Raw genomic sequence first — 21,528 nt, forward strand, 5'->3', positions numbered from 1 at the left:
GCTGGTTTTGAAACACCTGCTACTACAGATGCTTGCCATCATTCAATTGCAACTTCAAACTGTGTTATTCGTGTGCCATACCTGAAGCCTAATAAATCTGTAGTGAGGTCTGTAGTGAACCGTATACATCAGTAGTCAGCCTTATAGGTCTGTTGATCTGTACAGGTCTATCATCTACATACCTTAAGATGCAGCAACATTTTTCCTTACACTCTATACATATGCATGTAAATAGACGTGGATGTAAATATTACCATTTTTCTATCCTGCACCAGGTGAATGCACATACTGTAAGACCAACACTGATACACAATCACATTCATTCTACAGTCACTGCTGAATGATCTCTGCATCCCGTCTCACACTCACTGCAGCTGCAGCACTGCCTCTGGCTATAGTCCACACATTCAGACACTGACACACAGCTGTGGTCATCCTCTCTGTGCTTTTGACTTGTGGTCTGGACAGTCATTATGTAAGCCCTGAGTCACTGAATTGGTGGTGAGCTTTCTGGGGGAACATGAAGGTTTGTGTCAATAATGTTCACAAAGAGCACACAAGGGATTTGAGAGCAAGGAGTGTGAATGACTAGAGATTTAGACACAGAGCAATGCATACCTTTGTTGTAGACAACCTTTTGACTCAGAGTTGAATAGCACACTAGTGACAGGCTTTTAAATTATAGATTAACACATAAATAAATATCATGCCATTTATAAATGGTAAGAGCTGACTGAAATTCCCATTTCCATTCTCAATGGCTGGCTTCAATGCAATTTCGGTATTCAGGATGCTGAAGTTTTTATTAGCTCACATCTACAGAAGGGCTTATGGCATTCAATTAATGACTGCTTACTCAGAAACGTTACCTGATCAAATTTCAAAATTGCACAAGTGTCAGCAAATCAAACACTGTGGTAGTGAACTCAGACTGTTTATATTTTAACCACACAGACACCTACTGCCATAAAGTTTGTTTGGACTAAGCAAGTTGGCATAGTGTTAAATTTCTTTGACACCAATACCACTTTGCCAGCTCCATGAATCAGCACTTCTGGCCTGAGGATAAAAGCCTTTGTATTCAGTTCAACTACTGAGGAAAAGAAGCTTTGAATGTATGAGTATCAAAACACACAATTCCAGAAATGTCAGTATACCAAGATAAGTCCATTTTTGCTGTATAAAATTCTGTTGAGGACTGTGAAAGAGAGGTGACTTTTCTCAAGCTCCTCTCTTTTTTATAATCTCTCTATTTCCCCCTCCCTTCTTTAATCCCGTCATTTGTCACTTATATCTAAAATTCTGTATTTCATCTCAGATTCATCCTTGTTAACATGAATGAAAACAAGATGCATTGTCTAAAAGGGTTGGTTTACCCATAAATTAACATCCTGTCATTATTTACTCACACTTATTTTGTTTCAAACCTGAATGAATCTCTTTTCTGTGGAACACAAAAGGTGATTGCAGAATGTTAGTCACCATTCATTTTCATAGCATTTTAGTTTTTCCATACAATGAAAGTGGAGGGCACATGGTGATGGTGAAGAACACATTCTTTTGTGTTCCATGGTAGAAAGATAGGGTAAGTCATTACAGAATGTAACTTTTTGGGTGTACTATCCCTTTATAGTCCTGTATCACATCTCATTTTCCCAGCCCGGTCCACTGGAAATATTTTAAGAAGACATTTTTTCAAAGTTGTGTTGGCTAAACAATCAAATATGCCATCTAAGCTGACTAATGTCCATTACTTTGTAAGATGTTGCTTACATTTTTTCATAAATTACATTACACCTTATGAGCAGATATCATGTGATTTCACTTTTAATATTTCAGGTCTTTCACTTTCTTTGTCATTTAAGCTCCTGCATCTAAGGATCAGCAGTTAGGCTATATTATAAAAAGTAATATGTTTTGTAATGGTCATTGTTGTTTTATTTTCTCCCCCATCCATTCCTCTTTGTTCTTTCTTTAATCAAGAGTCCATAAATATGACCTTACATCATACGGTCAGAAGGGAACAGCCACACAACAAACAGGATGGCTGCTTGGGTTGTTTTCTTTGATTACTGTATTCTGTCTGTTCCAGGATTTACCCTGTTGCTGATACTCCTATGTTCTGCCCCCACTTTCTGTCTATACCAGATAAGACTCTGAACATGTACAAAGTAGACTGTTCCAGTAGCTCAACTGGTAGAAAATGGCACTAGCAATGGCAAGGTCACAGGTTTGATTCTCAGGAAATGCATATGCTGATAGAATGGAGTAGGGCTTAAATGCACTGGAAGATGCTTTGGATAAAAGTGTCTGCTTAGTGAATTGATTTATATGTACCTTTCTGGCTGCCAGCAGACAAAGTACACATGGTGATGTAGTTCTTCATTACACCAAAAGCTGTTACTACCAGATAACCATCAGTTAATACAAGATGGTGATTAAAAAACATGGGGGTAAAAAAAAATACAGGAAAACTCTGAGCTAATCCATCTGACACAGCTTGTGCAATCACTTACATGGCTGATGTAGCAATTGCTGCTTTTGATTGAATTTGAGAGAAGCAGTATATTCTGGGTTATTAGGGCGAGCAGTATTTACTGTTTCTTTCTCAGTGCACGGCATGGACAGAGGCTTGTATCCAGAAGGAAAGCTGCACCAAGTGCTATTATGACAGAAAGGGATGTCTTTTTAACACTGGTGGCATTAAAGATGGGAAGAGTAGAGAGAGTAGAGATCTGTTTATAAAACAACATAAATAGATTTTTGGAATAGAATCCCTCTTTCAGTAAACAAGGACCAACTACTACTTTGGCTCAAGCCTCATATGATGTAATGGAATTTATTTGTTCTCAAGAGACACGATAATGCTATTATTATGGAAAATAGAGGAAGTACAAGAAACTAGAAAGGTAGTAATGAATAGAAACTGACAGCTTCAAAGGAGCTGACTACTTTTAACAAACTAGTAAGGTTCATTTTGTCTTTTCGGATCATAATTTGACATGTGCAACATCTTCATTCAGTGTTCAATAGCAATGACATGGCCAGCCTCCTCTGGTTAACCCGAATGCTAATTTAATTTCTAGTTTCTTAAAATGTATTGTTGGTTTTTTGACCTGTGACAATTTTGTTTGTAATTGCATTGTGAAACTTCCCCTTTTGAATACAGAGAACAGACACAATGAGGACACATCATATTCTATGATCATATTCTAGGGCCTTTCACAATGAACAATTGCTTTTCTATATAAACATGCACTAGATGGACATTTTTGACTGTTGCACCATGTATCATAGTCTTTTTCAGTGTCTCGCGCAGTAGTGACGCATTGTTTAGACACTGTCAAGTTTAAAAGAACTTCATTGTAAAAGAGTAAAAAATGTTTCTCACCTGTGTTCTGTTCCATTCCTTGCACTGCATATAGCTTTTTAGCACAAGAACACATTCAGTTTGAATGGCCCCTAAGACCGTACAACTTTAATGCTCTGCTACCCCTAGGATCAGACCAAGCAACTCTTGTCTAAAGCAAACTGGAAATTTAGCAGTTCCTGTTTACCACCAGGGCAAAAGAAGCTGAGGAGGCCTTAAAGCATTGCTGGATTGTGGGATCGTTTCCCCAGCAACAAACCACGAGTCACTCAAGACCAGCTGAAAAAAGAAGAAAAACCATCAGGTCTTTCAAAAAATTTGGTTCTAGTTTGTTCGTGCTTTCATCACCATCCACTCCAATGTGCTGAGTGGAATTTGGGAGGCTGGCTTCTTACCCTGCATACACCCCTTCACAACCCTTTTCAAAACACTGCAGCCTCCATCGTATTCATTCAGTCTCAGACTGTCTATCTCTGCTCATCTACATGGGCAAAGTGACAGAACCTGATATAATCAGCCCCAGGGAGCTCAGGACATGAGTTAACCAGTTCACTGGAGTCCTCAAACAGCTACCATCTCGTTCCCTGAGTTAGATAAAGGTGCCTCTATTCTGGAAGTGCCAAAGATGGCATATACCAGTAACGCTAGGGAATATAGACTCTCTGATAATGAAGTCTTTTGAGAGGCTGGGCCTGGAAGAGCTTGAATCCCTGATCTTTAGCAAATCTGGAGCCATTGCAGTTTTCCCAACAGGCTTCATTTATATGCTACACCCATTCCCTCCTAGACAAGGCTGATGCCACAGTTATGATTAATTTCTTTGGTTTCTCCAGTATAATAGTTGTAACACCATTAGGGATGCACCAATGTATCGGCCGCTGATATTTATCGGCCAATTAATGACCAAATTGAAAATGCTGATAAGAAAAACCGATGGTACCTTTATAAATAATTATCATCACACTTTGTAAAAACTCTTTGAATTCAAATGCACAATCCAAAAATAATGATAGCCACAGAATGTATAAAGGAAATGTGTAAGAAAAAACTTAAGAAGCATTCAAATTCTCAAAAAACAAATGTTCTTAAAAATCGTCGTAAATAACATCTTAAAGTTAGGATAACCTCACCGTTGTCTTAAATTCTAAAAGGTAGGATATTTAATGAATTTACTGGGTTTTTCCTGTCTGAAGTCGTAGTGGGCTGTTTACGTAGAAATGTGATTTTAGATCAAAACACTTCTTAATGTGGTGACCAATCATGCTAATTAAGACGGATGCGCTGAATATAAAGCTCTCTCTGCGATATTTAGAGTTCATAGAAACATAATAATTATAACATTAGTAAGCTGAGACTTTCTTTTTCACCCCCATCCACATCCCTATCGGAGTTGGCCACAGCGGAGACAGCGTCCGCCACCTTTCCCATTTATCCGCCTCTTAATTTCCGACGTGATATAATTATCAAGCTTCCCAAGGAGAACTTTTTCCTTGCAGTAATTTCCTCAGCTCTTGTCAACTAAAGTTTTTGTTTCTTTTCTTTTCCTCCATGTCAAATTAAAAGTTATCTAATAGTTAGCAGCAAGTACATTTTCCTATCCAGAGATTATTTAGCAGAGACAGCCTACTTTTATTAAAATTAATGGGAGAAATTGGAATGCCCAACGGCAGCCAACGGTCAACAGATCTAGAAAGGAAGTCCCACTTTACAGGTAAAAGAGCCAATCATCTTTTAGATACAAACATCACCTGCCAATCAACTTGACAATGTGCATACGCATTAGCTATACAAGCCGAGAAAATTGCGATTTTTAGCGTAATCTGAGATCAAGCAAAATTTATGATACCAGTGTTGTCAGATTTTACTACTGATTGTAAATGTCATTTGATCATAATCTTGACAAACCGTTTTTGAGATTTTGGTGTTCCCCCATTCAAGTAGATAGGAGCTGCACTGGCATGACTGGAAACAGCCTCCTGAGTGTTCCAAAGATGGCCGACAGTGGACTGACTTGCTAGAAAGACTTTGACACATCTCATGCACTTTACATTAAAAAAATGACCGCGAGGTGCTTGCTATTTAAAAAAAGAACGTTAACATACATTTATTGTTACGATTTACCAGTGTTGTATTTGTTGTAAGCTATTAGACAAGGCAACTCTATTAGCAGGCTGATCAGACAATGTCAAAGCCTTTTTTTTTCCTTAAGAATTTTTTTTTTCTTAAAGTCTTTATTCTTATGAAAAAAAAATATATTTGAAAACTTAAGAATTTTTCAAGAATAGTTCCTTTGGCAACTTTTCATTTTTAAATTTATGTGTTTGACATTCCCGTGGAATTGCCCAAAATAAAGTTTGCAAAATATGAATTTGTGATGTTCTATTACAAAGCATCATGCTATGTGTAAAAGTGACTCAGGCTGAGTGGGATCCATGTGCGGATTATTAACACAAAAAGTTCAGAGTACAAACAGGCATGGGTAAAATAACCAGGGCAACCAACAATATAAGAGACAGGGCAGTAATGTAGCCAAACAGGCAAAGGATCGGGGCAGGCAGTAAAACAGCAATAGAGATAGCCCAGGCAAACACAGTAACAGGCAGGCAGGCAGGCAGCAGAGAATCGTACAAGGTAATTCCAAAGCAGAGTCAAACACGAGTAGATCAACAAAGTAATAACACTCAGAAATGTAGCCAGGGCAAACAAGACTTTGCAATGAATGAACAGGCACATTGGGCTTAAATAGTCTGAGTGATATGAGGCAGGTGTAGGGTAATCAGTCCAGGCATGTGGGCACTTGGGAAGTGTAGTTCAATGTTAATATTCAGGTGAGTGAGACCTCCGGTGGTCAATTGAGGAATCTTCACCAGCATTCGTGACACTATGATATTTAATTATTTATATATATATATATATATATATATATATATATATATATATATATATATATATATATATATATATATATACGTATATCTTTTTATATTTATCTTTCATTGTGGCTCTCTTTAAAATTTTGGCCTGTCATGGGTCCAACAGATCCAATCCATGTTCAATGGAAATTACTTGTTGTTAGAACAAAAGCTTTTGTACCTCTTTGTATGTTTTTAAAACACAATTCCTGAGATAAACATTGATCTGATGACTAAATAAGGTAAGTGACAAAATATCTGTATCTGCATTGTTATCGGCCAATAGGTCACTGGCTACCTTACTAATAGACTATATTTTGTTAGGCTACAGGACCATGTGTTAAAGATGACAATGATCAGCACCAGGCCACCTCAGGAAAATGTCCTGTCTTGCTTTCTTGTCACCATTTACACAAGTTCCATTTTAACACTTTATAACAGCCAACTCTTCCATTGTAGGCTGTATCAACAATGGAGAGTCAAAGAAACCTGGCAAAATAGGCATCCACAACATGATCACACTGGAAATCAACATGCTGTTTCCGAATGTTCATGTACCCTAAAATTGACTCCATTCTGCTCAATTCTAGCAAGTGCCATGCCCCATCAGACATTTTTGCCTCAGATCAGTTTTCCCTGTGGCGCTACTGATGGCTTGTTGCTTAAGCATTTCTTAGACACAGGTTCTGGTCCCATGGAAAGCAGGAAGCAATTGCACTCACAAAAACAATGGTGAGCATGATTCAGAGTTGTATTTTTGCTCTAAAATTATGTTTTTACTCCACTGATGGTTAGTTTTCAGGTTAGGGAAAAGGTTGAATAAAATCTGCATTCCTGTTGCTTGTATTGCATCATTACAACTCCGTTACAACTGCATTTCACCTGGAGAAAGGTCAACAATACTTCCAGATTCAGCCACCGGGGGCAGTGGTTCGAATTTCAGCAGCAGAGCTTTCGACCTCCTGTCGCCAAATTCAAAGTGTGATCAGGCTGGAATCCATAATGAATAATTCTGCACATCTTCTCAGCAGTGCAGATCATGGGAGAAACTTTGGCCATAGCTTATTCCACATTGATTCTCTAAAATGCACTACTGGGGATCCTTCCTGCCTGATTTCATCAGATTGTGCAATCCCATCTCCTACTCAGGTGCCTGGCCACATGTTACTTCTGGCAGTAAGCAGTTAGACTTTGCACAACACAAGGACATTAGATGATACATTCATATTTTTCACTTTGTATACAGTGTTATTGGGATGAAAGTGTCACGAGGATTCAGTAGTTTGGTTCTGGCATGAGACTGACTACACAAATGCCAGAGAAGAGATAAATGGGTAGGCAAGACAACATAAAAAAAATTACAAAGCAGACTGCTTTATGTCAAGAGCTAAAATGGGCTTTGAAAAGCAGATTTTATAGCTGTGGATTATAGAAAGGCAAAGGTGCTTAGAGGGAATGAGTGCAGTGCTGTTTTAATTTCACAGAATATTTTCATAGTAATACAGAAGCTGTATCTTACAGAAGCTAAGCATCATGTTCTCTGTTTATTTGTTGTGTTTATATTTTAGATTTTTATGGTACACTGGGGATTTACTGTAGTTTTTCATTGTTTGCTCTATATTGGTTTTATAGGTTATACAACATTGAATTTAGGTGTTGTGCTGATGTATCCTGACACTCTCCACTTTACCCACTATACAGTTTATTGAATAAACCATTATCTGTTTGAAAATCTGGTAAAATGTCTATTTAGCTAAACTCAACTGAATTGCTAGCATTGTAAAGGCAGAAAAACAACAGCAACTAGTTAGCACTAATTAGCATTTAATAAGAGGGGCTCTATAAATGAAATATGCATGAAGTCTTTTTTTTAATCTGCGATATGCAATGAATGATTAATCAAGCTAATCTCACATGCTGATGTGTGCATATCAAGTTTCACTGATATTAGGATTGAGACTATTGCAAACTATTTAGCTGATGATTTTGTCGAAAACAACTTACAGGAGCAACCTGGGGTTAAGTGACTTGCTCAAAAGCACAGTACTGAATGTCTATAGAATGGCTGTTGCAGGGTTTGAACGTACAGCTGGTTACAAGATACCTATAGATTTGTAACCAATAAGCACAAATGGTGGGAAAGCATTACAAGAATGCATGCAATTTGTTAATATAATTTAAGATTTGTTTGAAAAAATTGTTTTATCATGCATAGTTTTAAAAAGAACAGATTTTGAGAGAATAGAGAAAGAATAAAGAAACATATGTAAAATAGTTACAAACAAATATTGAAAACAGCAAGGAGATCAGCCACACATTATACATATCCCATGGCTCAGAGAACAGGAATACCAGAGCTGTGTCAAAAGCTGTGAGTCCCCAGTCACCAATTTGACCGAACTTAAGAAGTAGAGAAAGCTGTAGGAATAGAAGAGGGGGGAAATAGTTCAGAAAAAAGTACAAGCATCCATCTTTTGTCCTGCCCTTGCCTTTTCAACACTGCAAAACCTAAACACTGAAATTGACAGCAGGCAAAATCAGCAGACCACCATTAACCCCCACTGCCCTACAAATACGTTTTATGCGCTTGTATTTTGAAATACCATAGAAAACACTAGACATGGTGCCATATTGATTAAGTGGTGACATAAAATTGCTAGGTCATAGGGTCACAGGTCAAAAGGCGAGCAAATGCGGTGAAAATTAAAATGTGCAAAGCTTTGACAGGCACCAAAATTAATTAAACTAATACATCAGATTAAATTGGGTGAGCTAAGAGGCAGGATTCCCCTGACCATTTAATGAGCATGCTCCCACATATAATTACGAAAAAAAAGGCAGGGAAGGTGACAGCATACAAAAGGAATTACAATAAACACTCCAATTTAGAAATATGTACAATTAAAACCCATGGCTTTTGGGAAAGATATACAATGACTGTTATTTATAGGACACAACGGCATCAATGCGATCATGTAAGGGTTTATTTTGCACTCCTTCAAAATTATCCGATCAACGGTTCCTGTGATAAAGGATGTGCGGCTGAAAGCGGCAGTGTAAAAATAGGCTAAGATCCGGGTTGTTGCCATGGAGGAGCATGTAGAAATCCTGAAACTCCTCACCCACACACACACATAAACACACACACAGACACACTGATATACATACAAGGAGTGCTCCTTGTTGATGCATCGCAGTTTTTTGCTCTCTTTATTATGCCTGCCCCTGACCTTTTTAGTTTTTTCAAATGAAAAGGAAGTTTTAACAGCTTTGAATAACTGTGAATAAACTGTACAACTACTGAATACTCAAGATTAAGATTAAATAGGCAAGACAGAACATTGTGGAAAGTAATGTGAAACTCTTAAAGGTATAGTTCACCTCAAAAGAAAATTTATCTCATCATTTGCTCACCCTCATGACATCCCAGATGTGTAAGACTTTCTATCTCAGCTCTGTAGGTCCATACAATGCAAGTCAACAGGGTCCAAAACTTTGAAGCTCCAAAATGAATGAATGAATGAATGTTACATTTATATAGCGCTTTACACAGTGAACAGGGACTCTCCTCAACCACCACCAGTGTACAGCATCCACCTGGATGATGCACTGGCAGCCATAGTGTGCCAGTACGCTCACCACACACTAGCTATTGGTGGAGAAGAGAGAGTGGAGTGATAGAGCCAATTAATTGATGGGGATTATTAGGAAGCCATGATTGATAAGGGCCAATGGGGGAATTTGGCCAGCACACCGGGGTTACACCCCAACTCTTTTCAAGAAGTGTCCTGGGACTTTTAATGACCACAAAGAGTCAGGACCTCGGTTTAACATCTCATCCGAAGGACGGTACAAAAGGCACATAAAGGCAGCATAAAAGTAATCCATATGACTCCGTGGTTAAATCCATGTCTAATTAATATGATAGGTCTGGGTGAGAATCAGATCAAAATTTAAGTCCTTTTTTAATATAAATTCTCCTCCCTACCCAGTAGGTGGCGAGATGCAGGAAGAATGTGAATCGCCAAAAACAAAAGACGTGAGCGAGCATAGGAGGGCTGGTGAAAGTGGAGATTTATAGGAAAAAAGTCTTAAACAGTAATATGTTTTTCTTACCCACACCTATTAAATCACTTTAGAAGATATGGATTAAAACAATGGAGTCTTTTATGTTGCCTTTATAATCTTTTTGGAGCTTCAAAGTTTTGGACCCTGTTGACTTGCATTGTATGGACCTACAGAGCTGAAAAATTATCCTAAAAATTTTTGTTTGTGTTCAGCAGAAGACAAAAAGTTATACACATCTGGGATGCCATGAAGCTGAGTAAATATTGAGAGAATATTCATTTTTGGGTGAACTATCGCTTTAAAACAGCAGTGATCAGTTTTTAACAATAATGCTTAGTGATGATTCTGAGTTATTAATAATTGTATTAATACAATGACATTGATCTTATGTGTAAGCAAATAAAATGGGAACAATATCTGATAGATTGCTTGACAGATGGATTGTTTATATATATATATATATATATATATATATATATATATATATATATATATATATATATATATATATATATATATATATATATATATATATATATATATATATATATATATATATATATATATATATATATATATAAATATCTTTTTGTAATATAATGCAGGATGTAATTCTTACAGATTCACTGAGGTTGATATGACACATTATCTTTGTTGTTTATAATTTTTGACTCCCTATTTAAAGAGCATTTATAATGTATGATCCACATGGTATTAAACACAAATGTTTTATTTCTGTATGTTCACAGGAGATGCAACTTCCAAGGAGAGCAGCCCCTTTATCAACAGCAGTGCAAGTGATGTAGAGAAAAGTCGGCAGTATGATGGAAAAAACATGGCACTGTTTGAGGTACATTTAAAGATTGTAATTAATGATTCATTTAGAAGGAACTTCAATGTTTGTGAAGAATCGTCATGGTTACTTGTGTAACCTCCGTTCCCTGATGGAGGGAACGAGACGTTGTGTCGATGTAGTGACACTAGGGGTCACTCTTGGGAGCCCGAGACACCTCTGGTCTTTGATAAAAGGCCAATGAAAATTGGCGAGTGGTATTTGCATGCCACTCCCCCAGACATACGGGTATAAAAGGAGCTGGTATGCAACCACTCATTCAGGTTTTATGCTGAGGAGCCGATATAAGGTCCAGCCATTTCAGTGGGTAGTTCAGCATTGTGGCAGGAGGGACACAACGTCTCGTTCCCTCCATCAGGGAACGGAGGTTACACAAGTAACCATGACGTTCCCTATCTGTCACTCACTCGACGTTGTGTCGATATAGTGACACTAGGGGTCCCTATACGAAACACAGCGGAGACCACACCTCTCCCAAAGAGAGGGGGGGATATTTAAGTGGAAACATATGTCACATGGTCTTTCCAACCATGTGGAGAGTCTTCAAGGTAGATCCTAACCAATGGGGGAGGAGTTACTACAAACATGGAGACTGGGGCAGAGGGGCTCTGCCCAAGGAAGACGCAGATTGCCAACAGGGAAACGAACTAGCGGAAGATATATATTGCATGGGGTTAGCCTTACAGGGAACCGCCACATACGGAGCACCTACCCCAGAACAGGACTCTTAGTTAGCAGGTGTACTGGGCCGGCAGCGAGTCTCTCTGAAAACTCGACTGCCACAGGGCTCGGAGGAAGTCAACCAGGGAACAAAGTTTGTGAACACTACTGGGAATTAATGGCTCATGTCTTCAGCTCAAAAGGAGGTGGAAGGCGCTATGTGAAAGCGATACACCCGGCCGGCTATCCCGGGCTTATCCGCTTGTATTGCGTGCCACTACCTGGGACAAAACGGTTCCACCAGGAGATTGTAGAACCTTGCAAAGGTGTTGGGTGTTGCCCAGCCTGCTGCTCTGCAAATGTCTGTTGGAGAGGCACCCCTGGCCAGGGCCCAGTAGGCCGCTATACCCCTGGTAGAATGGGCTCGTAGCCCTACCAGGGGCGGCATGTCCTAGGCGTGATATGCCATAGTTATGGCGTCAATGAGCCAGTGGGCGATCCCCTGCTTGGAGACAGCGCTTCCTTTCCGCTGTGCACCAGAGCAGACAAAGAGCTGCTCAGAGATCCTAAAGCTCTGCGTGCAATCCAAATAGATGCATAAAGTGCGCACCGGTCACAGCAACGACAGGGCTGGGTCTGCCTCCTCCTTTGGCAGTGCTCGCAGGTTCACCACCTGGTCCCTAAAAGGGGTCGTGGGAACCTTGGGCACATAGCCCGGTCGGGGTCTCAGGATCACGTAAGAGTAACCCGGACCGAACTCCAGGTACATTTCACTGACAGAGAACGCTTGCAGGTCTCCTACTCTCTTGATGGAAGTGAGCGCAGTCAGGAGGGCAGTCTTCAAGGAGAGAAGCCTTAAGCTCGGCTGACTGCAAAGGCTCAAAGGGGGCTTTCTGTTTGCCCATTGCAAACAGCACCCCAGCCCGTTTTGGAGGCATCCGTCATGACCACAACACGCCTGGAGACCAGTTCTAGGGGAACACCTGCCTGTAGAAATGAGAGGTCGGTCCAAGGGCTGAAAAGACGGTGACAGACCGGCGTGATGACCACGCGATGTGTCCCGCGGCGTCATGCCCATCTCGGGACTCAAGTCTGAAGCCAGTGCTGAAGCAGTCTCATATGCATCAACTCGAGCGGGGTGGCCACCGCTGAAATGCCCCAGGAGCCTCTGAAAAAGTTTCAGTGGAACCGCTGTTTTTTCTGTTTGAACGCCTTCAAACAGACCAACACCGACTGGGCGTGCTCGTTCATGAGGCGTGCAGTCAAAGAGACTGAGTCCAACTCCAAACTGAGAAAAGAGATGCTCTGAACCGGGAAGAGCTTGCTCTTTTCCCAGTTGACCCAAAGCCCTAGTCGGCTGAGGTGTGAGAGCACCAAGTACCTGTGTGCGCACAACATGTCCCGAGAGTGAGCTAAGATTAGCCAGTCGTTGAGATAGTTGAGAATGCGAATGCCCACCTCCCTTAGCGGGGGGTGCCTCTGCGACCTTCGTGAAGATGTGAGGAGACAGGGACAGGCCGAAAGGGAGGACCTTGTACTGATATGCCTGACCCTCGAATGCAAACCGCAGGAAGGGTCTGTGTCGAGGAAGGATCGAGACATGGAAGTAAGCTTCCTTCAGGTCTACCGCCGCAAACCAATCTTGATGCCGGACACTCGCATGTCCCGAGAGTGAGCTAAGATTAGCCAGATTAGCCAGTCATCGAGATAGTTGAGAATGCGAATGCCCACCTCTCTTAGCGGGGGGTGCCTCTGTGACCTTCGTGAAGATGCGAGGAGACAGGGACAGGCCGAAAGGGAGGAACTTGTACTGATATGCCTGACCCTTGAATGCAAACCACAGGAAGGGTCTGTGTCGAGGAAGGATCGAGACGTGGAAGTATGCGTCCTTCGGTCTACCGCCACGAACCAATCTTGATGCCGGATGCTCGCCAGTAAAGAGTCTGTGTAAAGTCCGTAACCCACCGCCTTTTTTCGGTACGATGAAGTAGGGGCTGTAAAACCCCTCCATGCCAGGGCCGGGCCGAAGGGGTGACGAGTAGACAGGGTGTGGGATCTTGAGCCGTGCTGGGGCAGGATATGCCGGATAGCCTCCGTCTACTGCTCCACCGTCGAGAACTGCTGGGCAAAGTTCTTGACGGTGTCGCCAAATAGACCAGCCTGGGAGATGGGGGCAGCAAGGAATCGTGTCCTGTCGGTCTCACCCATCTTGACCAGGTTGAGCCAAAGGTGGCGCTCCAAGACCACTAATGTGGACATCGTCCACCTGAGAGACCGCGCCATGACCTCCGTCGCTCGGAGAGCGAGGTCGGTTGCCGAGCGCAGTTCCTGCATCAATCCCGGGGCGGAACTACCCTCGTGCAGTTCCTTTAGTGCCTTGGCGGACTTGCAGGAGAGCCATGGCGTGCACCGTAGGCCTTGGCCGTCAGAGATGACGTAAACCTACAGGCCTTGGACGGGGGCTTTGGGCACCTGTGCCAGGTGGCGGCACTCTGCGGGCATAGGTGCACCGCAATCCACCGGGGGATTGCCAAATAGCCCTTGGCCGCCCCACCATCGAGGGTAGTGAGGGCGGGGAAGCTGAAAAGATCAGGACCGGGCAGTAAAAAGTGCCTCCCACGACCTTGTGAGCTCTTCATGCACTTCCGGGAAGAAAGGAACGGGGGCGGGGCGTGGCTTTGAGCGGCGCCGTGAGCCCAGGAACCAATCATCAAGCCGTGAGGGTTCAGGGAAGAGCGGAGGGTTCCACTCTAGCCAACCGCGGGAGGATACCCGGCGGAGGCGGTCCCATTGGTGTCCCCAAATCATCCCCAGTGCTAGCCGCACTGGCCTCATACCCGTGGGTAAAAGGACCGAGGCGGGGAGCCTCTGGGGTGGCTTGCTTTCTTTCGAAGGTGAGCTGCGACCGCATCGTTGCCATGGACATGTCCTCCTAATGAGAACATGACCATCCACGAACGCTGTCTCCGTGTGAGCAGTGCCCAGACACGAAAGACAGTGATCGTGACCGTCAGAAGGCGAGAGATAACGAGCGCAACCAGGAATAACACACAATCGGAAAGGCATCTTTAAAAAGACGCGTCTTTAAAAAGATGTTCCGTGTGTTCGACTCTTTTAGAGAAATATACTCTTTTAGAGAAATATACTCTTATTTCTGCCGAAGCGCCCAGGGGCATTCTCTGCATTGCACCAGTGCAGAGGGGGGAGAAGCCGCTGAAATGCGCCGTCACATCCAGCAGAGGTGAATGAACAGTCGTGGGAATTCAGCTCAGTGAGCATGACCGTTCGGCTTCGAAGAGAAAATCTGAATGAGTGGTTGCATACCAGCTCCTTTTATACCCGTATGTCCGGGGGAGTGGCATGCAAATACCACTCGCCAATTTTGATTGGCCTTTTATCAAAGACCAGAGGTACCTTGGGCTCCCAAGAGTGACCCCTAGTGTCACTACATCGACACAACGTCGAGTGAGTGACAGATAGGGAAACCCACTTTCTCCATAGGCACTGATATTTGTGTTCTTGCTAAAAGTCAGAGACTAAGAAATTAATGTTTCAAATAAGTTTACACCTTTGTGTCTATGTGTCTGTTTTGTAGGAGGAGATGGACACTAGTCCCATGGTATCTTCTTTGCTCAGCAGCCTAGCCAACTACTCCAACTTGACACAGGGCAGTAAAGAGCATGAGGAGGCAGAAAACAACGAGGAAGCACGCAAGAAAACTGTGCAGGTGAACACATACATGCAGACAGGGTATAAAGATTTACTGACAAAAAACAAGAACAGTTTTCTATGGTTGTCTATGACCTATCTCTACACTAGCTCTACAGACTACTAAATCACCACTGACAGTGATCTGGCCCTCCTTTCTTTAACCTATCCTGTATACATCAATGGATGGTACCTAATTAATGATTGATTGACAGCTTAAATAGCTGTTTAGAGGCCCAATTAATCTGTGTCCTTTAGGTCATGTCTATTAGCTTTGAAGCCATCTATATGCTAGCGTTCTCCCAAAAGTTGCAAAAAACTACATTTTAGCAGGTATGCACATTTCTATTCTGGGTAAACAGACCAAAAATATTGATGACCCATCTTGCACTACACAGATTTTTGTCCAATCAAATGCTGTCTAGAATGAGATTGTCCCTCCTTATTAAACACCCTGCAGCTGACATGCTAGTGGCAAAATTTGATTTATAGCCGTAATGTAAATTTAAGCCTATTGGCTATTTTGGTCAAGCAATTTCATGTAATCTTTAATGATGGAATCTTCTACAGTAGTATTTTTTAAATGTTTTATATACAGTATTATTCATTGGTTGATCCTTTCATTGACAGGCTCCACGCATGGGCACATTAATGGGCGTTTACCTGCCATGTATGCAGAACATCCTGGGGGTGATTCTGTTTCTCAGGATGACCTGGCTGGTGGGTGCTGGGGGTGTACTGGGCACCTTCACCATCGTCTTCATGTGTTGTTCCACGGTCAGTCTCAGATACACACACTTTTATAGCATCTATAGGCAGTGCTTGAATTGCCCCCTAATGCCTTATGCCCCCTCAATTCAAGCACTGTCTATAGGAACAAAAAGATCCATTCTGCCCTGTGAATTTGGCAATGGCAGGTCGAATTTCTGCTGTTGATATCGGTCTGTGCTTACTGAAAATCTAAATACTGCCCCCAGTGGCCGAAGCTGGAAGTGTCGAATGTATGGGCACATGTGAGCTCAAGTTTCTGTGTCAAATGTCCACAGAGTGGCACCAAAATCAAGTATTATTTTAAATTGTTAATGATATAATACGTTAATGCATATTTTATTAACCATCTGGCCTAATCCAAACCCCAACCCTAAACTGAACCTAGTGGATAAGAGGGAAAATGCATCCTCTAAATAACGCTCACTTTTGTTTATGTGAACACGATTACTTCCTGGGACCAGAACCCGTGTCTCGGAGGTTGAACTAGAGGAAAAGGTAGAAAAGTTTGAATTGATGCAAAATGTCTGGAGAGTAATTCGACTAAATGGGGTTTATTTCAAGGTACATTAACTTTTGAAAGCAACATGTTGATTTCCTGTGTGATCATGTTGCTTACCATTAAGAAGCCCAAAGAAATGTAGTGCACTCTCAACCATCCTAACTCTCTCTCTCTCCACGACCCTTTTCTAGAGATAAGGTTCTCTTTTTACCCTGTTGCACCTTTAAATAGGATTGCTTACAGTTATGCAATCACTTTGGTGTAAGTCACTATGGTAAAGCAATATCTCAGAATGGCATGAGTGCCAGCACTGCCATTCTGGGTTTCTGCCAAGACTGTAAATGTAACTGCTTACTTGAGGCTTTTCATTTCAGAGCTGCCAGTTTAGCACCATGGACAGCAGTCACAGCTAAGCCACTCCTGCTGTGATTCTGTTGTTGTATTTGCATGTGTTCTGTGCATGCTCGTATCACATATTAGTAAATATCTGCTCATGTCTTTGTCGTGAGTTTTGAGAGTATTATGTAAGTGAATTTGCAGTATTGCCACTCTGAGCTCTTTCCCCTCCTGTCATATCTGTTTTAATAATGTTTAATATCAAAAAGCTGAAAGTTGTCCCTTCAGATTGTACCACCAAAAATCCCCCATAATGCATTCATGACCCTGCCAAACCCAAGCAAATGCACATACACTCACCGACTGTTAGCCCACACTCACAAGTCATAGTCACTATCACTCTAGATTTGTTTCAGTCTTGGCAACCCTAGCAACTTTTAAGTAAATAATGGATGCTCTGATGAACATTCTGGTCTCCTTTAGTACACAAAATATGGTTGAACAAGTAACATGCATTACTTGTCAAGCGCTCATGTATCTACGTTATTTTAGGTTGATTTAGACTGAATTATTGATTTAAAAGATGAAGTGGAAGAAATGTTTGTGCCAATAGCTGCATCAAACGAAATTGCAAAAATAATGAGATTTTTTTTAACAGGTTTCTCTCAAACATTTTGCTTGTCTTCCATTGTTTGGTCAAACAGGTATTCCTGCCCTAAACTCACACCATTCATTGAGTAACTGTTGACAATTTGGGTCACTCAAACAAAAAGAGCAAAGTTTTGATAGCGCCACAGAGCCACACTGTTTACACTTTTTGGGGAAATCAACCGACGAACAGCTTCCTTATTGCTCTCTCTGCACATTAAACTGGGGAGAATAGGAAAAAGTATTAAATATATATACTGTATATATATTAGGGCTGAAAAGATTAGTCGACGTTATTGACAATGGCAAAAGTTTTCATTGTCGAATAGTCGTTTGATCTCATTTAACATTACATGAGATCATATGAAACTAAGGATGGCGCACGAGAGGAGCACTTTAGCTCGAGAATATTGGGCTGTTCGATTCCAGATATTTGGAAATCGACTCCGATTACTGGTTTTGAAATCGATTTCAAGAGTCGATTCCAGACTCATTTATTAGATTCCAAAAAAATCGGAAGGTAAAGTTAAATCTCATAATAAACATCTCACTACAATGCGTTCTTTGCACTAATAGCATGAATGACATTTACTATTAATAGGTCCATTCTAAAATTAAATCAGGGCTTATATGCACATACCAAAGCACGATGTTTCAATTCCATGAGATAAATTTGAGGGAAGTTTGAGTAGATGTGCCTTTATTTCAAAGAACTACTGCAAATAGTCTTAAAAGCACAATTTAACCTACATTGAAATTGTCAGTTGCCACTCATGAGTTCTTTAGAAAGAGGTTTATAGAATGTACAGTAATTGTCCCACCACTATGCGAAAGGTTTTAGAACACTGTCAAAATGTCGAGAACGAGTAGAGGACCGTTAGATTCTCACTTTTATAAGTACAGCACATTGATTCTTTAACCTTTATCATACAGATTTATTGATGTGAACTGGGAAGCTAACTAAACTCTGTCATCTCCTTGTTGCAGACTTGTGTTGTAACATCGGGGAAGTTGTTATTGTATGCCAATTTACTGTCACAAATTTGGCATTTTACTTGATTATTAGTTTAATCCAAAGTAAAATACCAGCAGACTATACAGGTCTGGAAAGCAGATGTGTTGAAGGGCTTATGTGATTGCTTCATACAGATTAACAAACGGAGTGGATTTACAGAGGCTGACGGATTACAAATGACTCAGAGTCAGGTTGATAATTGTTAAGATGAAGATATTTTATAATCCCTTTGTAAATTGTTAGGCTTCTAAAATGTGTAGTAGTTCAGTGGTCAAGGAAATAAACACAAATTTATTTTAATTTTAATTTACATTTACTACAGAAAAAAAATGTGTTATCTAAGAATGTTGAATATAATCTAAAAAATTCAAATATTTTAAAATATCTAAAATCCCTTTAAGAAAATGCATTCTCTTGAGAATCAGCATATAAGATATTTAGACTTCAAATAATTTCAGATAATATATCTTAAATATAAGTATAGTTTGTCAATACTGCACTAGCAGAAGTATAATATAAATAATATATAGAAAATACACTCATATTCAACATACATTGCTTATCAGGTAAATGTATCTTGTTTTAAGGATTTTTAGACAATTTTAAATGGAAAACAAGACAACAACAAAAAATTCAGTGATTTTTTTTATTTTTATGAATTATTTTCACTGAATCAAACTTAATAAAAAAAATCTCTTTTTTTTATTTATTTTTTTTTATTTTATTTTTTTTATTCAGTGAATGTCATTTAGAAGTATTTTTAAAACACGATTTTGTCCTCTATTGTCTGAATAGTTAACCCAAAAATTCTCTCATCATTTACTCACCCTCATGCCATCCCAGATGTGTAAGACCTTCTTTCTTCTGCAGAATATAAATGAAGATTTTTAGAAAAATATCTCAGCTCTGTAAGTCCATTCAGTGCAAATGAATGGTGGACAGAACTTTGAAACTCCAAAAGCACATAAGGCAGAACAAAATTAAACCACATGAACCCAGTGGTTGAACCCATATGAAAAAAATGATGAGAGACTCTTCACTTTTTGGTAAACAATTCCTTTAATAGTACAACATAATACCTGTCTTTGTGCAGGGCTGTCGCTTAAATTCAAGAGGCCAAAGTTATTAAAACAACAAAACATCTTAATGTTTAAACTGTATACAGGATATCTTGTATACAGGATATCCCCCCCCCCCCCCACCCCATTGCAAAAACAACACAACTCCTTTATGTTTTTAAACAAAAATTGAATGAGTCATTGGAAGATTAGCAGTGGGTCCCCTGTTGACGGCACTGCATTATGTCATGTTAGTCTCTCTCTCTCTCTCTATCACTGACTGTCCTCTCTGCATTGAACTTTATTTACCATATTTACAGACTATGTTGACTGCTATCTCGATGAGTGCAATTGCCACCAATGGAGTTGTGCCAGGTAAGCAAAAATTCAGTGTTTGTGTATGAGTGTAGAAGCCCAGAGGACGGCTGTCCTGTTGATCTGTTGGCAGTAAGCTACAGTACACAGTACAGGTCCCATCTGTGCTGAGCACAGCTCCTCGCTTATAACTGTGTTTACTCTTGTGTATGTGATGTATGACTGTCTGTGTTAGAAATAAACAGAGTAGATATACCAGACTGACATTCACCCTGCTCTTGCCTTAAACTGACATTTCAAGGACAAGACAATACAAATTGTTTTTATAGAATGGCAAGAAACAAATGTTTTAATATTGACTTACTACCATGTTCTTATTTTTTAACTGCGTGAACAGCTTTTCTGATAGACAATTTTGATGTTTTTTTTTTTTTTGTTTGTTTATTTGTTTTTTTGTATATGGTAACTGTTAATTTTTTTTTATGTCAACATATAGCTGGTGGTTCCTACTACATGATTTCTCGTTCACTGGGGCCAGAGTTTGGCGGGGCTGTTGGTATATGTTTCTACCTGGGCACCACTTACGCTGGAGCCATGTATATACTGGGCTGCATCGAAATCCTACTGGTGTGACACATATTGCATTTTTATTAGTTTTCTCTTTGCCTGACATTTATTTAGACATGTATGGCTAAATGTGATAATAAAACAATGCATTAACATTAAACAAAAGATATGGAGTATGTTTTCCCCTCCCTTTTAAAGGTCGATAAGTCTATATATATAGTCCTATCCCCTAACTGTGCACAATTTTATGTTTAGTTATATTTGATTATTTGTATTTAGTATTTCTTTAGCCTGCTGTCCATGACAATATCAGAACAGACCTGTGACCTGCTTTTGGGTTGCGACCCACCTTTTGAAAACCATTGCTTTTTACTGTTTACACACAACATAAACCATTGAAATCTTCTTGACCATCACTTAGTTTATATGATTTTTCTTGATGTCTTTGTAGATCTACATTGTGCCATCAGCTGCTATATTTAAAATGGAGGGTCTGGAGGGAGCAGAGGCCGAGGCAGCACTGTTGAATAACATGCGAGTGTACGGTACCATTGTGCTCTCCTTAATGGCTTTGGTTGTTTTTGTTGGTGTGAAGTATGTCAACAAACTGGCCCTTGTGTTCCTCGCCTGCGTTATTCTCTCCATCCTTGCTGTCTATGCTGGGGTCATCAAGACATCTTTTGATCCGCCAGAATTTCCGTAAGTAAATTATTTAATTTTTTTTGTCATTTTGTGAAAAGCATATTTA

The 21,528-nt window shown here is 40.4% G+C and overlaps 1 protein-coding gene across 2 annotated transcripts in view; it reads left to right on the forward strand.

Annotated features, from left to right (window-relative positions):
- LOC127424526 (solute carrier family 12 member 5-like) overlaps positions 1-21,528 on the forward strand; it is a 75,898-nt gene that overhangs the window by 25,036 nt on the left and 29,334 nt on the right. For both annotated transcript variants that reach the window (XM_051669842.1, XM_051669843.1), the window contains exons 2-7: positions 11,100-11,200; positions 15,459-15,590; positions 16,202-16,348; positions 20,219-20,273; positions 20,710-20,840; positions 21,232-21,479. In XM_051669842.1, coding sequence (XP_051525802.1) covers positions 11,100-11,200; positions 15,459-15,590; positions 16,202-16,348; positions 20,219-20,273; positions 20,710-20,840; positions 21,232-21,479 — 814 coding nt within the window. The remainder of the gene's footprint in view (positions 1-11,099; positions 11,201-15,458; positions 15,591-16,201; positions 16,349-20,218; positions 20,274-20,709; positions 20,841-21,231; positions 21,480-21,528) is intronic.

This window comes from Myxocyprinus asiaticus, chromosome 33 (genome assembly GCF_019703515.2).
Source record: "Myxocyprinus asiaticus isolate MX2 ecotype Aquarium Trade chromosome 33, UBuf_Myxa_2, whole genome shotgun sequence".
NCBI lineage: Eukaryota > Metazoa > Chordata > Actinopteri > Cypriniformes > Catostomidae > Myxocyprinus > Myxocyprinus asiaticus.